We start from the raw sequence: 15662 nt of genomic DNA, 5'->3' as shown, positions 1-15662 counted from the left end.
TTTTTCAATAGAAATCTCTTTTTGGGCAGGGAATGTGTCTGCCAATTATATTCTATTTAGTCTCCCAAGCACTTAGTACAGTGTTCTGTACACAGTAAGCACTCAATAAATACCACTGATTATCATTAACAAAAGTAAATTGCTCCATAATTTGCTCTTCAAAATAGAAAGGAATAAATCCCAAATGCTTAAACTGAAAAGAAAGGGGAAAAAAACCCATTTCAGTCAGGGGGAATGGGTCAAATGCCACATTATTTAAAAACTAAACAAACTTTCGTTGGTCATACTAGGGAATATGGCAGAATTGATCAGACATGCATTTAGTTGACAGAGGGAAGTTTACACTAGCTGCTACTGACCTATGCAACAGAAATCTCTCTGTCCTTTTTAGCTGTAGGGCTGTTAAAAGCCTTGGATTTTCTTCTTTATTGCCCTACCCGTCCCCTTCTCCAGCCTCCTTTTAACCCATTCTCCCTGCGGCTTACCTGTCTTCCCTATCCCAGATCTAAAACTTGCAACCCTGTAGCTCTGGGAAGCTCCCGCACCTAAGACTCCAAAGGAATCAGCGTGGTGGAGAGAGTGAAAAGAGAAGGGAGGACGGGACAAGTTTGGGTTTCAGGAGACTGACGTGCATGTAGACGAGATGCAGATTTAAAGGAGAAGAGTAAGTAGAGCCGGTGGCAAGTAGGGAGAGGGCAGCGGAAGTAAAGAAAATAAAAGTTTAGTAGTTTACCGGGGCAACAGCAGGCAGCCATTGGGAGATTTCCATTTTGCTGGCCAACGGCAGCCATCATACAAGCCCAGGAAACATGGAACCAGATGATGGGGGTCCCATTTTCAGATCCTGCAGAGGGTCCAAGAGTCTGGGCCCTTAAAGAGCCATCCAGTTTGTCAGCCCTATGATGTTTAGCCACAGCTCAAAGTTTCTCACAATGATGTGCCACAGTTGACGATGCCTGGCTAACCCTTTTGCCTTCACTATCAGAGCACAGGCTGGCTGTGGCAAATACCCAGGTTGATTTAACCTATCAAGGTAGTCAGGTTTGAAGACACAAGGGTCTTGAAAGTTTACGTTTAGGGGATGAGGGGGAACACTATTCCAACTCAAATTATTTCACGCACCCTTGAAAGCAACGACATAACTACACAAGTGCTAGTCCTCCTTGACATCTGTGCTCTGGAAGCAAACACTTTTCATTCAATAGTATTTATTGAGCGCTTACTATGTGCAGAGCACTGTACTAAGCGCTTGGGATGAACAAGTCGGCAACAGATAGAGACAGTCCCTGCCGTCTGACGGGCTTACAGTCTAATTGACGGGCTTACAGTCTAAACACCAAATAAGGCCTAGGAATGATTACAAAGAGCTCACCTGTGTCAGCTAAGCACTATAAGGATGAAAAAAGGTGACATTACAAACCAAGCATTACCTGGCAATCCCTACAGATAATCAAAGATATGCATCGATCGTACAGATTTTTAAGACATCTCCTATGCAGCACACTAACAAAGCACTGTTTTGTCCCAGTGCGTACATATACACACATGGAGTTAACACCCTCCATCATGGCCTAGTGGAAAGAGGTCGGGACCTAAGATCTAAACCTGGCTCTGTCACTTGCCCATAAGCAACTCATTTAACTTCTCTGTGCCTCAGTTTCCTCACCTGCCAAATGGGGATTCAATACCTGTTCTCCCGCCTACTTGGACTGGAGCCCCGTTTGGTCCAGGGGCTGTGTCTGACCTGATTATCTTGCAACTACCCCAAGTGCTTAATAGAGTTCCTGGTGCATATAAAGTGCTTAACGAATGCCTCGATTATTATAGTGCTGCCTTTAAGGCTGCTGTATGCCAAAATGTAATACCCCAAATCTACAGAAAACAATCTTCTAGAAAACATACATCCGTAATTCAAACACCACACACTTCTAGTGGAATCTGTTTTCAACCTTAAAACATCAAGGTGGTTTTCTTATGCAATAGGAATATGTGAAATATCTGATGAGCGCAGTCATATCCCCACAATTTGGAGAAGCGGGGGAGTTCCCCCTTTTGATTGTTTTCCTAAACTGCCCATGGGCAGGGTCTCCTTGGTGCTTACAAGTTTATGACTACCAACTGTGGAAACCTCTCTCATTACCAATTACCAAGTGTTCTCACTAGCTCTCAGACTTTTTATTCTGAGGATGGCAAGGATGTCCACTGGTGTTTGCATTAATACTATCCCTCTGCCAGATAATTAAACTTCTTTGATCTTCTTCTCCTTCTTCTATGGCACTAATTGGGTGCCTACTGTGGGCAGAGCCCTGAACAAATCTTTGGGGAGAGAATAATAATAATAATGATGGTATTTGTTAAGCATTTAATATGTGACAGGCACTGTACGAAATGCTGGGATGGATACAAGTAAATCGAGTTGGACACAGTCCCTGATGCGTGTGGCTTGCAGGCTCAATCCCCATTTTACAAATGAGGTAACAGCTTCAGAGAAGTGAAGTAACCTGCATAAGGTCACAGAGCAGTCAAATGGAGGATCTGGAATTAGAACCCATGACCCTCTCACTCCTAGGCTGGTGCTCTATCCACTATGGCATGCTGCTCAAAAAAAAACATAATTATGGCATTTGTTAAGCGCTTACTACTTGCCAACCACTGTTCTAAGCATTGGGGTAGATACAAGGTAATCAGGTTGTCCCACATGGGGCTCACATTTTACAGATGAGGTAACTGAGGCCCAGAGAAGTTAAGTGACTTGCCCAAGGTCACATAGCAGACAGGTGGAAAACAATACGACCACAGAGTCAGTAGACAGGTTCCCTGCCTCCAGGTCTTACTCTCTGAGTCTAGAAGGAATCTTACTGTCTAGAAGGTGATCACTGAATACGACGTCTGACTGGTCCTTTGATAAATAAATGAAAAAAAATTTTGTTTCACTGGTCCTCTATAAGTGTCTCTAAATTCTCTACCGAAATGTTGGTTTGTGAATTTCAATAAAGAAAACTACCACAGAACCAAAGTGGACCAAACACAAGACGGAGTCTTGTTCTAATTGTTTCAAAAGAAGAAGGCAACTAGAGACACTGACTCCCCACTGGAGTCAAGACCTCAGGAACTGAGGAAGGAAAATAAAAATAGTCCATTTTTGGAAACTTAACATACTTTGTATTCAAATATAATTGAAAACTATATTATAGTTTAATACTATATTTACTTCTTTGCTGCATGGGGGGTGCTAAGTGATAGTACAGTGCTCTGCACATAAGGTGCTCGATAAATACCATTGATGATGCTAATAGAATATTCGGAGGCTCAAGTCCCTCTCCCACTGGGGCATTGAAAAAAAAATCTGCATATCTTTCAAAATGATTTTTTTTTCACAGAGATTTCTCAAATATTTGCATCTTAAAGCCTAATCAATCAATCAATCAATCAATCGTATTTACTGGGAGCTTACTGTGTGCAGATCACTGTACTAAATGCTTGGGACTCTAATGGAATATCATATCAAAAAATGGAGTCATTTAATAAACAGATTCTGCCCTTCTTGAATAGAATTTATAAATAAGTGATATCTCCATGAAAATGGTGACTGGCGGTGGCAACTGACTCAGAAAATTCTCAAGGGCAGCAGCATCAATATAATAGCATTCCCCTGGAAAAAAATGCCACCTCACTAAAATTTGCCATGCTTGGAAAGGGCCTAGGTAATATCTGTCGGAAATCCACCACTGCTCATAACCCATTCATCGGTATAAATACTCCATAGACTTCATTACGGTTAGAAGCTGGTTGCCACTTTGTCCCAGCCTTCTACCTGATACTCTCCTAAAGGACACGCCGCCTTTCTTCATTTGCTTTTCTTCTTTCCTTCTTGCTTTTCAAGGTATACTTTAGGAAAATAAATATTTTGACTTTCCTTGGAACTTCTGTCTCTCCTGAATGTCATATGAATTCATTTGATGCTTCTCTTAGACACTTTAATTAGCAATAAACTCACTTGGTGAGCACCACAAACAATTTCTCTGAAGACTCTAGACTATAAGCTCGTTTGGGCAGGAAATGTGTCTACCAACTCTCCCAAGCACTTAGGACAGTGCTCTGCACATGCTAAACACTCACTAAATAATTGGACTGATTGATTTTTATTTTTCTATTGGTGTATTTTGGACAGTGTATTACCTAGATATCTTAGTACACGATAAAGAGATGTATATTATCAACAGAGTTCAACAGAAATAAAATAACCACAGAAAAAATTATTCATCAGAGAATGAATAAAGTGAAAAGAACCATTTTAAGAAACTGGTTTTCACCAGCATCAACTCCCATTAGATTTCATTCTAAATTGTTTCATTTTGTTTTGGACGTTTTTTTTTAATGGCATTTGTTAAGCACTTACTCTGTGCCAGGCACTCTACTAAGTTCTGGGGTAGATACAAGCTAATTAAGTTGGACACAGTACCTGTCCCAAATGGGGCTCACAATCAATCCCCATATTGCAGATGAGAGAACTGAGACGCAGAGAAGTGAAGTCACTCACCCAAGGTCACACAGCAGACAAGTGGCAGAGCCAGAATTAGAACCCAAGTCCTTCTCACCCCCAGGATCCCTGCTCTATCCATGCTGGAGAACATGCTAAGCAAATAAAAAGAGCTAACAAAGAAAACATGAATAAGACGAAGAAGAAGAAATAAAGGCGGTAGGGATGATGAAGACAAATGACAGAATGGAATCGAGGAAGGCAATAACGGCGAGATTTTATCTGGAAAAAAAAGCTGGGCCTACCCAGGGTAAAAAGTAATGGTGTTTAGAAATTTTTCACAGAACTCATTTTGTCTTAACAACACTCACGGTATCCAACTCAAGAGCCAGTTAACCTCACGGGGTTGTTATTACTACTCTGCATAGTGATGGATCACTGGTATGAAAGCAGCCTTCAAGTAAGGTCCAATAAAATAGGAAGAGCGCACATACACAGAAAAAATTTTAAGTGTGGTTATGCGAAAGGCAGATTATTTCAAAACACAGGAAAGACTTATATTCACCAGGTATGCCAATACCCAGGAGAAATCATGCTGTCATTCATTGAAGAATATAGCAGTTTGAGGTTCCTACCTTTGGCCATTTGGGATTTAGAAGTCGGGCTTTGATTGCATCATCCAGAGCCTTGTCATACTGTTGGGTTTTCATGTAGGCGGCGGATCTATTGCTGTATAAGATGCAGTTCTGGGGGTCAACACCGAGAGCTTCGTCATACAAAACGATGGCCGTGTGGAAATCTCCATCGTGACAGGCTTGATTACTCTGGCGAACTTTTTCCACAAATTCAGCTTTACTCAACATTGGTTCATCAGGGCTTCCTCCACCAAAAGGCTTTGCTCCAAAAAGAGATATCTACAAATAGAAAATTTGCTTTCTTACAGATCTTCTGGATCACTCAAAAACAGAACTCAAGACCTCGTTAGGCTCGGACTTGGGCGAACTAAATTCCTTCAGCTTTCTGGCATATAAGCCACTTCAGCACTGATGGGGATTTGCTATTTGTGAATTTAATTGATTGCTTGCTTTTATTTTCACCATCTGTATCTTTTCCAACTTCTGTTTTTATCATTTTTATCTATGACGTGGGTGTCATTAGCAGTGATCTTTTCAGACATTTATCTCCCTATCCTAGTTTTTGGAGCACATCACTGCCTTCTTCAAAAATCCCTAACGTCCCCCCAATGCTTTTCATATAAAGCCAAAACTTCGGACTATTGTTTTTCAACTTCTTCACCATGTAGCATCCTCTAACAACAGTAATATCAACAGTATTTACTGAATGCTTACTGTGTGCGGATCTTATCCTAAGCTCTTGAAAAAGTACAACATAACAGAGTTGGTAGGCTCATTTCCTGCCCAGACAGAGCTTTTGCTTTCTTCTCCCGCTACATTCAGTTCAGAGAAGCAGTGTGGCCTAATGGATGGATCACGAGCTCGGGGGTGGGAAAGCCCTGGGTCCTACTCCTGGCTCTGCCACTCGTCTGCTCTGGGGCCTTGGGCAAGTCACTTCACTTCTCTGTGCCTCAGTTCCCTCATCTGAAAAATGGGGATTAAGTCTATGACCCCTAAATGGAACATGGACTGCGTCCAACCTAATTAACTTGTACACAGCCCGGTGCTTAGGACAGTGTCTGGCACATACTAAGTGTTTAACAAATACCAAAATTATTATCATTATTATTATTATTTAGGGTCATCGTTCTTATCAGGCAAACATCCTAATTGTCTCTTACTCTCCACTGGCCTACCTCTGATTTCCCTCTGCCTGGAACAACCCCCTCCCTTCAGCTTTCCTTCACCTCCACCTCCCTCTCTCCTCCAAAGCCCTCCTAGAAAGTTAGTTCCTCAGCAGCAGTCTCCACCATGGAGGAGGGGAGAGCCTGGAGGCAGAAAGACCATTAAGGAAGTTGTTACAAAGTCCAATGGGGAGATGATGAGACCATGATATCAGGGGGATGGTGACTATCAGGATGGTGGTGATTATCAGGAGGGAGAGGAACCGGCAGCCCAGTGATATATTAGTCTACATCTGCTGTCTCAAGTTCCTTTCCTCCAAATCTCTCCTTGACCCCCTCCAATCTGGCTTCTGCCCCCGCACTCCACAGAAACTTCCCTCTCGCCAATGATCTCCTGCTTACCAAATCTAACGGCCTCTACTTCGTCCTAATCCTCCTCAACCTCTCAGCTGCCTTCAACACTGGGGACCACCCCGTTCTCGTGGAAACATTACCCAACCTGATGTTCATCCCCCTTCCCAGCCCCACGGCACTCACGTCTACATCTGTCAAGAGAAGAGAGGCAAGAATCGAGCAGCAGCGTGGCTCAGTAGAAAGAGCTCGGGCTTGGGAGTCAGAGGTCATGGTTCTAATCCCAACTCTGCTACTTATCAGCTGTTGTGACTTTGGGCAAGTCATTTCACTTCTCTGTGCCTCAGTGACCTCATCTGTCAAATGGGCATGAAGACTATGAGCCCCATGTGGGACAACCTGATTACCTTGTATCTACCCCAGCGCTTAGAACAGTGATTGGCACATAGTAAGCGCTTAACAAATACCACTATTATTATTATTGTTACCTGTCATTTATTTATTTATATTAATGTCTGTCTCCCCCTCTAAACTGTAAGCTCATTGTGGGCAGGGAATGTCTGCTTCTTGTTATATTGTACTCTCCCAAGTGCTTAGTACAGAGCTCTGCCCACAGTAAGCACTCAATATATATGTCAATGAATGAATGAAAGAAATTACTTCAGAAACTGGTTGTGTTTTCTGTAGCAGGTCTATACAGGAGGTTGACTCCCGCATCATCCTGGTAGACCTTCATCTTGGTGTGTGATTAGAGAACCCAATGTTAACAGTCAGTCAGTTGTATTTATTGAGTGCTTACTGTGTGCAGAGCACTGTACTACGAGCTTGAGAGAGTACATTATAACAATAAACAGCCATATTCCCTGCCCATAATGAGTTTACAGCCTAGAGGGGGAGAACAGGCATGTTCCCTGCCCACAAAAAGTTTGCAGTTTAAAGGACATCTCTACAGTCTGGAGGACAAAGAACACAACTAACAGGGTTGCAGTGTATATGGCTGTTTATTTGAAAGCACAATCCCTGCTAGTTTTATGTTTGTATAACACCACTCAGATCCACGCCACTTTACGAATGAAAGGAAGGCTATTTTTCTTTTCCATTTCATGGTCACTGAATGGTTTGAAACTGCTAAATACATCCAAATGCCACTCTTACTCCAAAATATCTACAACCCAATTCTTTATCCAATTGTTTTTCCATATTTCACTTGAGGAATGATTTTCCAAGTACTATATAATCTTTAAAGTTTACAACTCCAGGTGAGGGAGAATCCATTCTTTAAAAAAAAAAATACCCTTAGGCACTGTGAAACTTTTATTTGATGGAAAGAGATTTTTGCTGCTGATTTCAATTGGATAATAGAGTTTTCCGTGTCTGTCTGTTAAGCTTCAATCCATTTATTTCCAATACTCTGGAGGTTCCTACTTCCTTAAAAGTGGAAAACAATGGAAACTGGGACCTTCAAAACATTTCAACTGCAAATAAAGAACACATTTACGTGTGTTTCTCAATCTGCGTCAATTTAGCAAAACAGCAGATTTTTTTCAATGTTGTTTCAATAAAGAAAAAAAAGCAATACCCTTCCTACAGCTAACTTTAAAACGGGAACTTCCCATAGTGGTAGGAGATATCCACCTATAAATTCCAACAAAAAAGTAGCCCCATATCAGGAGGCTTGACTATAGGGATTTTCTGGCAAGCAACAGGATGAAAAAGACTTGAACACTTTCCTCTTGCCAAACACCTAATGATATTTAGCTCTTTAAGCCACCACCAGAAGAGACAGTGCTGTGCAATAATGATAATAATCATAATTAGTTATATTTGTTAAGTACTTATTATGTGCTAGGCACTGTCCTAAGATACAAGAAAATTGGGCTGGACGCAGGTCCTGTTGCACATAGGGCTCAGTCTTAATCCCCAATTTTACAGATGAGAGATTTTAGGCCCAGAGAAGTTAAGTGACTTGCCCAAAGTTACACAGCAGGCAAGTGGCAGAGCCGGGATTAGAACCCAGGCCCTTCTGACTCCCAGGCCTGTGCTCTATCCACTAGGCCATGCTGCTTCTCGTCCTCTCCTGAGTTCTTAGTAACAGTGCTCTGCACATGGTAAACGTTCAATACGATTGATTGATTGAATAAAATGATGCCACCAGAGCCAGTTTAATAATAACGTTGGTATTTGGTAAGCGCTTACTATGTGCAGAGCACTGTTCTAAGCGCTGGGGGAGATACAGGGTAATCGGGTTGTCCCACATGAGGCTCACAGTTAATCCCCATTTTACAGATGAGGGAACTGAGGCCCAGAGAAGTGAAGTGACTTGCCCACAGTCACACAGCTGGCAAGTGGCAGAGCTGGGATTCGAACCCATGACCTCTGACTCCCAAGCCCGGGCTCTTTCCACTGAGCCATGCTGCTTCTCAGTTTAGAGAGTGGGCACATGAGGCAACTGCTCAGGAACCCACCAAAGGTTGTGGTTGTTATCTACCCAAGCACACAGGCCCTCCTTTCCCTAACACCAATTGTTTTATTGAGCACTTAACTGTGAGCAGAGCACTGAACTAAACGCTTGGGAGAGTACAATATAACAGTAAACAGACACATTTCCTTCCACGCCACCACAACTTCAGGTTAAAAGTAACCCTGACAGGGCCAGGAAGGAAAGCATTCTGCAAAGGAAGAGTATACGATGGGTGGAAGATGATTTTGGTCTGGGAGTCCTAAAACAATTTCCACGGTCCAGAGCTCTAAACCAGGCGGGTCATTGTATATGACTAGAAGACATTTGAAACGTACTATAGATGGCAACTTTGGGGGGCACTTTTCTCACAAGACAAAATGTAAACGAGGACAAAGGTGAATTTAACAGCTACCAAAGCAGATGAATTGTAAACACTAACTGGCTATATGGCACGTTCTCCCAAAATATATGTTTTTAAATCATGCCTTAATGCACATCTCAGATTCTAAGATAGCTTTTGGAATAACAATGTACCCGAAAATGAGCTAAATGTTAGGCAAACATTGAATGGGCAAATTAAATTCACTCCTCTATAAAGTGAAAAAGCATTCTAAACATTTCTCATGAACATTTATATCATATGAGCAATTGAGAAGCTATGAGCCTTGGAAAAATTGCTAACTGCTTTTGTCAATTTCCTCAACCGGAAATAACCATTCTAATCATGGTCAGCCTGCAGATTTACTAATTTTCATTAATAACGTGTTTTATAATTCAGGTTTTTAAAGACAAATTTATATTTATCCCTGCCCACTCCCACAGACTGTGAGCTTGCGGTGGACCAGGAATGTTACTGTTTATTATTGTATTGCACTTTCCCAAGTGCTTAGTACAATGCTCTGCACACAGTAAATGCTTAATAAATATGAGTGAATGAATGAATGAATATTGTCATTTTCTGTAATTTTTTTTCAAAAGCAAACACTTCTTCACTCTGGACAGGTATAAATCTCTACAGTTCAGGATAACTGTGTTCTGATGATATACAACTACTGTAAAACTAAAATAGTTTCCACTAAAGGGAAGCTATTGTTAATCCTGTGCTAATTCATTATGCTTTCTTCTTGAGAGAACTTTCTAGAAAGTTAGCCATCCTCTACGGAAGACAAACATCATTCTCTGCAATCATGGGAAAGTTTTCACAAAATCCATTTGACTCTTTCACAGGAATGAAAGTGGTGGAAAATTGGGAACTAGGCAAAGAGTTCAGCACAGTATTAGATGTCAGCTCTAAATTAAAAATGGATTTTGAATGCTTTGTTCAAGGACTTAAGAAAGGGCTTAATTAAAATGTCAGTTAACTGCTCTTGTTTGGAAAAATACATTCCTGGTGGAAGGTGACCAATAAACAATTTCTGGTGGACTCTTCTATTTGTACTATTCCTCTAAAATAAGCATTGAAAATTGAAACTGAAAAAAATCTGACTTTAATGACAAATTCAAATATTTTTGCAGCTACATTCTTGCCTGCTGAAACAAACTTGACACTCAGCTTCTCAAAAAAACCCTCAACTTTTGAAACTTTCTCTTTCTTTCAAACTATGTTTCTGAGATTTCCATTAGTGACAAAGTCATTGCCCGTATCAGTAGCATTTACTGACTGAATCAAATACGCTTATAGCATTTTGAATTAATTCAACAAAACTCCGAAGTTTAACATCTACCAATTACACCTACTGCCCAACTGACTAGAGATTATGTTGCAGAATATAGAGCAAGAGGAATTTAGAATTATGTACTCTGATAAAGATGTAAAAATGAGAAGCAGTGTAGCTTAATGGAAAGAGTGCTGTCCTGGAAGTCACAGGGCTCAGGTTCTAATCCTGGCTCCTCTGCTTGTGAGCTGCGTGACCGTGGGCAAGTCACTAATGTTCTCTGGTGCCTCAATTTCCTCAACTGTAAAATGGGGATTAAATACCTGTTCACCTTCCTCCTTAAACAGTGAGCCCCCTGTGGAACAGAGTTACAGCTTATCTGTATTGTTTAGGGCTTAGTACCAAGCTTGGCAGAGAATAAGTGCTTAAATACCACAATGACTCTGCAGGCACTCACCTGCCTCAAAGGCGCAAAACCCTCAACACATCAACTTTGCAAGCAGTGAACTCTAAAGCAGATACCTATTTTAGTTTTGGGTTGGGTTAAAGTTACCATTTTGAAAACTAGCAAAGACAGATAAATTGGACAACTAAAGTATTACTTATAGTTTTATCTGGGTTGAACCAAAAATAATTCAAAGTATGACGGCTACAGAGAAATCTAAAAAATGAAGATGAGAGGGAAGGCATCATCTAAATAAATCAAGGTCATTATCATCATCACTGAGAATCTACTGAATGCTTAACACCGTACAAAGCACTTGAGAGGGATCAAAAGAAGGAAGGCACATGTATCCTGTCCTTGAAGTTTTCAATCGAGTCGGGGGAAAAACAAAAATTTTCTTCAATGAGTGGGAGCAGGAAGAAGAACAAGGAAGCCACAGGTAGTTGTAGAAATATGTTAGGAAGAACTAGCTGAACAAGGAATTGAATATGCATACATGTTGAGAATAGGAATACATATGTGCTAATATTTAAACCCCAATTATTGAGCGCTTACCGCATGCACATCACTGTACTAAATACTTGGGAAAGTACAATATAATAATATAACAATAATAAGTATTATAGTATTTTTAAGTGCTTACTATGCACCAAACACTGTTCTAAGCACTGGGGTAGATTACAAGGTAATAGGGTTGTCCCACATGGGGCTCACAGTCTTTATCCCCATTTTACAGTTGAGATAACTGAGGAACAGAGAAGTTAAGTGGCTTGCCCGAGGTCACAAAGCAGACGAGCGGCGGAGCCTAGATTAGAACCCACACCCTCTGACTCCCAAGACTGTGCTCTTGCCATTGAGCCACGCTGCTATAACAATAGCAGCTTTGGTAGACAAGTAAGAACTGTAAGCTTACAGTCTAGAGAGGGAAAGATATTATTATATATAAACTACAGATATGGACATCAATGCTGTAGGGCTGAGGGAGAGGTTGAATAAAGGGAGCAAATCAAAGGTCAAGGGAGATGCAGAATGAAGTGGGAGAAGAGGAAATGAGGGCTCTCATAAGCAAATGGAAATCCAATCAATCAGTGCCAATTTATTAACTGTTTTACTATGCGCAGGGCACTTTACTAAAAGCTGTGTCAATCACATCTATCAATGCAGACTAAGTTCCTAACTGAAAAAACACCAACTCTCTCTACCTAATCAAACAATCAATCAACGGCATTTATGGAGGGCTTACTGTGTGCGGAGGACCACCCTTTGGGCTTGGGAGAGTCCCACAGAGTGAGTAGACATCAACCCATCAATCGTATTTATGGAGTACTTAATAATAATAATAATAATGTTGGTATTTGTTAAGCGCTTACTATGTGCAGAGCACTGTTCTAAGCGCTGGGTTAGATACAGCGTAATCAGGTTGTCCCACTTGAGGTTCACAGTTAATCTCCGTTTTTCAGAGGAGACTTTTTACTTTGACTTTGTACTTACTATGTGTAGTTAAGTGTCCCATTTTACTTACTATGGGTAGAGCACTGTACTAAGTGCTTGGGAGAGTACCACGTAACAGAGTTGAGGGACACGTACACATCATCCCTGATCTTAAGGAACTTACAATCTGGCCATCAAACTTTCTTGCAAAGGTAACTAAGCCACCCTGTATGCAGCTGGCTGAAATCTCTTCACCCCAGTCCAAACAGCCACTTGACCAATGATCGTATTTATTATGTTTACTTTTATTATATCCGTAATTTATAAGCCTGTCGATGGGCAGGGATTGTCTCTATCTGTTGCTGAATTGTACATTCCAGGTGCTTAGTACAGTTCTCTGCACATAGTAAGCACTCAATAAATACTATTGAATGAATATCCATAATTTACTTCTTCCTATTAATGTCTGCCTCCCCCGCTTGGCTGTAAACTTGCTGTGGGCCGGGATCGTGTCTACCGACTCGGTCCTCTCCCCAGCGCTCAGTACAGTGCTCTGGATACAGTAAGCGCTCAATCAATATGACTGACTGAAATACGACCAGCCCCGTGCCCAAATCCTTCACCCAGGAGTCTGGGAGGAGGGGGCGGGGGAAAGGAGCTCCCATTCTGAGACCTGGCTCCAGCAGAGTGTCACCCGCAGTGTCGTTTTAGGGCACCGATGGCCCCTGAGAGAAACTCCCCCACAAAGCTTCCGGAAAAGTCTGGGGGATGCTGCCTGGCTAGCCAATTGGGGACACGTCAAACTGTGGCGACCATTACAGGTGTACGAGGGGCAGGGTCTCACCTGCTGCCCTCTCTCCCCACCACCCGCCCCCTCAGCGGAGCAGGGCAGCGATGGAGCTCTCCGCCACGCTGCATCTTCTCTCTCCTTCCCTGCACCTCCTTGGAGAGCAGCTTGGGCTAGTGGATAGAAGCAAGGGCCTGGGAGTCAACGGACCCGGGTCCTACCCCCGGCTCCGCCGCTTGTCTGTTGCGGGACCTTGGTCAAGCCCCTTCACTTCCCTGGGCCTCAGTTTCCTCGTCGCTAAAATGGGGGTGAAGACCGTGAGGCCCATGGGGGACAGGGAATGTGTCCAACCTGATTATCTTGTATCGACCCCAGCGCTTAGTACAGTGCCTGGCGCAAAGTAAGGGCTTAACACATAATATGATTATTATCATTACAAATATTATTCTTGGCTAGTAAATTGGCCAGACAACGGCAGCTGCTCCTCAGACCACTGCCCAGGGCCCCAGCGGGAAGGAGCTCCGAAGATCTCCAGCGGGAACGTATTTGGGACTTGGCAGCTGAAACCCAGAAGTCCTCCTATGTAGTTATGTCTATCAATAATAATAATGTTGGTATTTGTTAAGCTCTTACTATGTGCAGAGCACTGTTCTAAGCACTGGGGTAGATACAGGGTCATCAGGTTGTCCCACGTGAGGCTCACAGTTAATCCCCATTTTACAGATGAGGTAATTGAGGCACAGAGAAGTTAAGTGACTTGCCCACAGTCACACAGCTGACACGTGGCAGAGTCGGGACTAGAACCCATGACCTCTGACTCCCAAGCCCGGGCTCTTTCCACTGAGCCATGCTGCTTCTCAATCAATCAATCAGTGGTATTTATTGAGCACTTACTGCATGCAGAGCACTGGACTAGGCGCTTGTCACTTATATTAAAGTCAGTCTCCCCCACTGGACTGTAAGCTTGGTGTGGGCAGGGAACACGTGTGCATGGCGTAGTGGCTAGAGCCGGGACCTGGGAGTCGGGCGGTCACGGTTTCGAATCCTGTCTATGCCGCCTGTCTGCGGCGTGACCTTGGTAAGATCACTTCGCTTCCCTGTACCTCAGTTCCCTCCTTTATCAAATGGGGATTAAGACTGTGAGCCTCACGTGAGACAGGGACTGTGTCCCCCCGCTCTGCTTGTATCCACCCCAGCGCTCAGTACAGTGCCTGGCACTTAGGAAGCGCTTAACAAATGCCACAGTCATTACCAACTCGGTTGTCCTGTCGTCACCCAGGGGCTGTGTCCAGCTCAAGACACGCCATACCGACTGCTCAGATGTGGCAGTTGGGGGGCAGGGGTGAAGGAGAGAAGGGGGTGGTTAGGGTTGGGGTCAGCAGTGGGAGGCAAATTGGGGGGTCAAGGGTCATCCCTGGGGGCTGTGGGAATGAGCGCTGGCCTCTGGACCCAGGTGACTTAGAAAAGCAGCGAAGCCAAACGGTTAGAGGCCGGGCCTGGGAGCCAGAAGGTCATGGGTTCTAATCCCATCTCCACCACTTGTCTGCTGGGTGCCCTTGGGCGACTGACTTCACTTCTCTGGGCCTCAGTTCCCTCATCTGCACAATGGGGATGGAGACTGTAAGGCTCAAAGTGGGACCAGGGGCTGGGTTCCACCCGCTTTGCTTGGATCCAACAGCAGTGCTTAAAGAAGCGGCGTGGCTCAGTGGAAAGAGCCCGGGCTTGGGAGTCAGAGGTCATGGGTTCTAATCCCGGATCTGCCACTTGTCAGCTGTGGGACTTTGGGCAAGTCACTTTGCTTCTCTGGGCCTCAGTTCCCTCATCTGTCAAATGGGGATGAAGACTGTAAGCCCCACTTGGGACAACCTGATCCCCTTGTAACTGCCCCCCCCCCCCCCACCCTGCGCTTAGAACAGTGCTTTGCACATTGTAAGCGCTTAACAAATACCATCATTTTTTTTGTAGTACGGCACCTGGCACATAGTAAGCGCCTAATAAATACCCTCATTTTATTTTATTTATTTTTGTACTGCTGGCCTGGCGCATAGTAAGGGCTTAAGAAATACCCTCATTTAATTTTATTTATTTTGCAGTACAGTGCCTGGCGCATAATAAGCGCTTAACAAATACCCTCATTTCATTTGATTTGATTGTAGTAGGGTGCCTGGCACATAGTAAGCGCTTAACAAATACCCTCATTCTATTTATTTTGCAGTTCAGCGCTCGGTGCATAGTAAGCGCTTAAGAAATACCC

General features: G+C 43.1%; 1 protein-coding gene across 2 annotated transcripts in view; it reads right to left on the bottom strand.

Annotated features, from left to right (window-relative positions):
- TTC28 (tetratricopeptide repeat domain 28) overlaps nt 1-15662 on the bottom strand; it is a 441985-nt gene that overhangs the window by 424542 nt on the left and 1781 nt on the right. For both annotated transcript variants that reach the window (XM_029049080.1, XM_029049081.1), the window contains exon 2: nt 5116-5394. In XM_029049080.1, coding sequence (XP_028904913.1) covers nt 5116-5394 — 279 coding nt within the window. The remainder of the gene's footprint in view (nt 1-5115; nt 5395-15662) is intronic.

Source organism: Ornithorhynchus anatinus, chromosome 21 (assembly GCF_004115215.2).
Source record: "Ornithorhynchus anatinus isolate Pmale09 chromosome 21, mOrnAna1.pri.v4, whole genome shotgun sequence".
In the NCBI taxonomy this organism is placed as follows: Eukaryota; Metazoa; Chordata; class Mammalia; order Monotremata; family Ornithorhynchidae; genus Ornithorhynchus; species Ornithorhynchus anatinus.
The sequence above is the reverse complement of the archived record's forward strand: the minus strand, read 5'-3'. Positions and strand labels throughout refer to the sequence as shown.